At 37.2% G+C, this 5,893-nt stretch overlaps 1 protein-coding gene across 1 annotated transcript; it reads left to right on the forward strand.

The window, feature by feature from the left end:
- Nucleotides 1-1,046: 1,046 nt before the first annotated feature.
- LOC131050772 (linoleate 9S-lipoxygenase) lies at nucleotides 1,047-5,039 on the forward strand. The gene is made up of 9 exons (XM_057985030.2): nucleotides 1,047-1,300; nucleotides 1,513-1,793; nucleotides 1,880-2,120; nucleotides 2,223-2,546; nucleotides 2,640-2,725; nucleotides 2,812-2,919; nucleotides 2,998-3,305; nucleotides 3,439-3,702; nucleotides 3,968-5,039. The coding sequence occupies exons 1-9, from the start codon at nucleotides 1,117-1,119 to the stop codon at nucleotides 4,746-4,748; spliced, it is 2,577 nt and encodes an 858-aa protein (XP_057841013.1). The 5' UTR covers nucleotides 1,047-1,116; the 3' UTR covers nucleotides 4,749-5,039.
- Nucleotides 5,040-5,893: the final 854 nt, after the last annotated feature.

A 5,893-nucleotide genomic window follows, 5' to 3' on the forward strand; every position in this document is an offset into this window, starting at 1 on the left:
CAATTTACTTGAACTTAAGTATACATGATTAAAGAAAGATGAGTAAGAATATAAATGCATCATAAGCCACATTTTCACTAAGACATAATGACAAAAAGTTTTATTTATTACAATTTACAAGAACTAAACTTGACCCCATGACACACTATCACCCTTATCCATTGAATTACAGCCCTTTCAATACAATATTGTGTCTATATATATATATATACTAATTCTTTTCTATGAAATCTAATGACCTCAATGTTAAGTAGATAAACTTTATTAAGAAAATTACTTTTCAAATTCTTTAATTGAAATCATAAATTTCAAAACACGAGCAAACACTACATAAATTTAAAATAAAATCATATAGAAAAAACTATGTCCCAATATTTTGTCGGCTGAGTTGCTTTTCAACCTACTTTAAAAATTCACCTCTCGTCACTTGATGTCGTCCAAAACATGTTTAAAATTTTGCTTCGACGACTGTGATAAGATTCGTCACTTGATGTCGTCCAAAACATGTTTTAAATTGCTATATTGCAGATGATTTATCACGTTAGTTTCGAGATACGTAGGTACTTGATGACCAAACACTCTTCTTGTACAACAAATCTAACTCGTCTTTTTGATTTAATTTTACATCAAATGGAAAAACGTATTTGTGGAAAGTGAATGCAAACCTTGATAGCATATTTAATGCTGAACACGTGATATTTTTACAATCAATCTAAACGTGGATACCTAACAAAGGTTGAAAATTGTGTAAAGGGTTTTATATTAAAGTTTAAAATAATGAGAGACAATAAATGTCATTCAGGTTCATGCGGTCCCGGTTATTCTGGCTATAAAATGGACTTTATAGAGTGATAGCGATGTGTTGACTAACAATTGGAAAACAATTAATACTAAATGAAGGGATTGAGTTCATGTAGCCGGACAATCGTCTTAAATTCACTACGAATCTAAGCGATTTTCCATGTCGTGAAACACGTGAACATGCCTCCCACAGAATCGTAATGTTATCTTCCTGCGCCCTGGAAGGCTATTTATAGGGCAGTAGCGATTAAGCCAAACCAAATCGTCAGCAAGTGATTTGTAGCACATAGTAAGCGAGTGAAAGAGACAAGTAAAATGGGTTCACTAGTGGGCAACGATGAAAGTTCTCATATCTATGAAATTAATGGCGAAGTGGTATTGCAGAAGGTGGCTCTTCTCCACTTGACGGATTACTCTGCAACATTGGCTGACGAGGCTTCCGAATTGATGGGGCAAAAAGTTTCTCTTCAGCTTGTGAGCAGCGACCAAGTCGATCCGGGTATTCAATATTTGTATTTGTTTTCTCAGTTATATCTTATAACTTATGATGAGCAGATACTAATAATGAAAAATATTGATTAAAAGATGTTTGGAGATAAATTGAAAGATTAAAAAGAGTGTTGATGAATATTATCGTCTTAGTCACATGTAGTATCTAGTTTATGTAGATACAATGTACACTATATGTGATGTAATGCATATTATGTGTAGAAACGGGATATGGAAAAATGATCGGGCAGCCTTCTTATTTAAATTGGAGCGCATGGGACGGACCCATTTCGCATGAGACAAGGTACACTATAAAGTTGAAATGGAACTCTGCACTTGGATTTCCGGGTGCATTTCTCATAAAAAATATGCACCCCCGGGAGTTCTTTCTCAAATCACTCACCATGTCTGTCCCGGGTAACGGCGAAGTTCGTTTCCAATGTAATTCATGGATAGCCCCTTCTTCTGTCAACACAAATGACCGTGTTTTTTTCGCTAACAAGGTTTGGAATTTCTTATCATTAAGAAATCCAGTTCAAATTGGATATGGTTAAATAAAATACGGGCTAACATGAATGCTGTTTATCAGAGCTTTCTTCCAGAGGAAACGCCAGCGGGTTTGAGGAAATTGAGGGAGATAGACTTGAAGTCCCTGCGAGGAGACCGTACCGGAGAAAGGAAGCCGTCGGATCTTATATATGATTATGATGTCTACAATGATATTGGAGAGCCAGACAAAGATGCAGAGCTGCGGAGGGAGGTGCTCGGTGGATCGCAGGAGTTCCCATATCCCAGAAGATGTAGATCTGGTCGTCCACGCATTGAAACAGGCATGTGTATATATGATCAGTAATTAAGAATGCATTTAATAAACTTATTTACCATCGAATGCTCATAACTCATACGATCTTTTTTTGGACAATCCCTTGCAGCTCCTGAATTCGAGACTCGAACAACCTTGATCTTTATTCCCCCAGACGAAAGGTTTCCTTATTCTGATTTTTCTGACTTTGGAGCTCACCTAATTAAGGCGTTTGCTAACCTCATCGTTCCCACTCTCTCTAATCTCTTCGACCACGCATTCGACTCCTTGGAGGAAGTAAGCGACCTTTACAAACGAGGAATCAAAAGTGCCCATAATTCTCTCAAGACTCTCCTTCATTCGAGTAGCCCACTACAATTTATCCAAGAAGTCGTCCAAGGCCTAGAGGATGACATTCCACTCGTAAATTTCAGTCGCCCACAAATTGTCGAAGGTGAGGGTAAACATAGCTGATCAATTTCTAATTTCATTTAGTATAAAATCTAGTAGGGTGGAGAAGTAATTAAACCAATATTCTGTGCTACAGTGGATGAGTGTGCGTGGAGAAGCGACGAGGAATTTGCTCGTCAAACACTTGCAGGGTTGAATCCAATGGTGATCCAGTGCCTAGAAGTAAGCCACATTCTAAAACTCTAGAAAATCTCCCCATTAAATGTTGTTTCCTCTCTGACATAACATCAATGGCTGTTTCGAAACAGAAATTTCCTCCGTTGAGTAGCTTGGATGAAAAGCTATATGGTCCGCAGAAGAGCGCCATCGCAGCTCAACATATAGAAAAGAACCTTGAGGGCCTTTCGGTGGATCAGGTAATTTCTTTCTTCAAAAACTCTTCTTTTTTCTCCCTGTTATTAAAATCTAATGGAAATTTAATGGAAAAAATGCAGGCTACTGCTTCGAAAAGGTTGTTTATTGTGGACTACTATGATGCTTATATGCCTTACATTGATCGCATAAACAAGCTTTCAAAAGATGCTAAGACATATGCAAGCCGCACGCTTTATTTCCTCACCAAGGACGGGATTTTAAAGCCAGTGGCCATAGAGTTGTGTTTGCCTCCAATTGATGACAATGCGGCTGTAAGAAAGGTTTTTACACCAGCCACCAAGGGAACAGAAGAAGGAGCACTGTGGCAACTGGCCAAAGCCCATTCTAAAGTTAATGATGCAGGCTACCATCAGCTTGTCAGCCATTGGTATGTATGCATTTTCATTATGCAATTTAAACACTGAATACTAACCTCCACCTAGATCCTAGCTGTCAGATCAATCAAGATTAATTACCATAAAATTGTTTCAGATAAATCTTTGTTCTTTAATTGACTGCAGGTTAAGAACTCATTGTATCACGGAGCCTTTCATTATAGCTACGCACAGACAACTAAGCAAAATGCACCCAGTATACAAACTGTTGATACCCCATTACCTCGATACCATGGACATCAATCAAGCTGCCCGTCAGAGTTTGATAAATGCATCAGGTATCATTGAACAAGGCTTTACCCCTGGCAAATATTGTATGGAAATGTCATCTAAAGCCTACAAGCAGTGGAAATTCAATGAGCAAGGATTGGAGGCTGATCTACTCAAAAGGTGAGTGATTCACTAGTTTCATTGCCCAGATTAATTAATATTGATTCGTAACTTCCACCGTAAAACCCACTTATAACATAATACTAACTTAATTTATTGATCAATGTATGACATTTAATAGACGTCTTTTCAAAGATTATCAGAGCCCCGGAATTGTCAAATGTTGCTAAAATGATTATTACCGCCCTTGGATGTTTTTTATTTTTCGTAGTCAAGTTAAAGGGGCTAATCAAATCGATCATTTTATTTAACTTGTACTGCGCAGGGGAATGGCAGTTCGTGATTCAAAGGCACCAAATGGTTTGAAGCTTGTGATCGAGGATTACCCATATGGTGTAGACGGTATTGAAATATGGTTTGCCTTGAAACAGTGGGTTTCAGACTATTTGTCTCTGTACTACAAGGATGATGCCTCCATCAAAAATGACAAGGAATTGCAGGCTTGGTGGGACGAAATAGTAAATGTGGGGCATGGAGACCTCAAGGATGATCCTAGTAGATGGTACAAGATGGATTCCTTGGATGAAGCAGTTCAAGTAGTTACAACTATCATCTGGACTGCATCTGCTCACCATGCTGCAGTCAACTTTGGGCAGTACTCCTATGGAGGATACATGCCTAATTTTCCTACCATGAGCAGGCGTCTGATTCCAGACAAGGGAACACCTGAATATGAAGAACTCCTTAAAGACCCAGAGGAATATTTCCTTAGAACTGTCTCTGCTCCCACACAAGCCACCCTTGTCATGGCTGTTTTGGAAATTTTGTCAAACCATGCAAAAAATGAAGTATATGTGGGACAGTTGCAGGGATCCACCATGGACAGAGTAGATGATCCACGTTTAGAAGAAATATTCGCAAAATTTTCAGGAAACATGATAAAGATTGAGAAGAATATAATTGAGAGGAATAGCAACTGTGAAGTTTACAAGAACAGGTCTGGACCTGCAAAAGTTCCTTACACATTACTCTACCCCAACACTACTGATTTATCAAAATCAGGTGGTCTCACAGGCCGCGGTGTGCCCAACAGCATATCCATATGATAGCGGCAAGACACTCAATACATCCTAACCCTTCACATAAGGCATTGCCATTCAGGTTTCAGCTTAGAATAACCACCAACAAGGCAATTGAGCAGAATTGTCAGAAACATTAAATGCTAGCTTCTAGCTATCCTTCAATCGTGTATTAAAGTTTTATTAGTTTGTGTTCCACTTTAGGAGAAAGGTAGTTGTAGAAGTTAACAAAGCGAAAGCGTTTTAGTATGAATTTGATATACAATAGAATTGTGTAATATATTTTTTCATAAAAATAAAGATGTTATAGTTAAATTACTTTCTCAAAACTTAAAAAAATAATTGTCAAGTACTTTTATAAGAACAAATGTTGGTTAATATATCTAGTGGGACAATACTTATGTTGTAGACTATAATCTTTCACATGCTATCAAATCATATGAAGTTTTTTGGTTGATGTGTTTTGTTTGATCACAAAAAGCTAGATTTTGACATTTTTTTATTGCAGATTGTTTGTAGATGAAGAAAATTAGAGATGAAACATGGTGTTCTTGTGAATCTTCTAGAATTATAGTGAGACATAATATTATGTTTGTCACATCAAAATTTTCCATATACTCTACCTCTATATAGGACAAAAGTAGCATTGGTTGCTTGTTATATTTCTAAACAATTATTGTCAATGTTGGTGTAAATAATTATTCATCGTGGATATTATTACACCTTACTTAAGTTTACTTAGGATAATGCATTTCATAGTAGTTTGGGTATGAGACACTTGGGTATTTGTGCCACATTGGGATAGTGTGTGTAGGAAAATTTCCACCATTTATGGTGTTGATCTTGTTACTACTCTATCAAATCCACTTATCGTGGAGTGATAATTCCACCTTCGGTGGGTGATCCACCTTATGTGGAATATTTTATTGTTTCTCCTACCTACCACACCTATTTTCTGCCTACCCTTGTTTCTTATTGAGCCACATGTCATGTTTGTGTTCTCACATATCCATATAACCTTGCCTATATAAGAAGGCTTGAGATCTACATTGTATGGTACGACCATTTTTATCTATTGATGAGAATATAGTTTATTCTTGTCCTATATTTTGTCTCTCTATTTATACATTTCATTGAGCTCTTGATCTTGGCAAAATCTCACATGGTATCAG

This window comes from Cryptomeria japonica, chromosome 1 (genome assembly GCF_030272615.1).
Source record: "Cryptomeria japonica chromosome 1, Sugi_1.0, whole genome shotgun sequence".
Classification (NCBI taxonomy): Eukaryota; Viridiplantae; Streptophyta; class Pinopsida; order Cupressales; family Cupressaceae; genus Cryptomeria; species Cryptomeria japonica.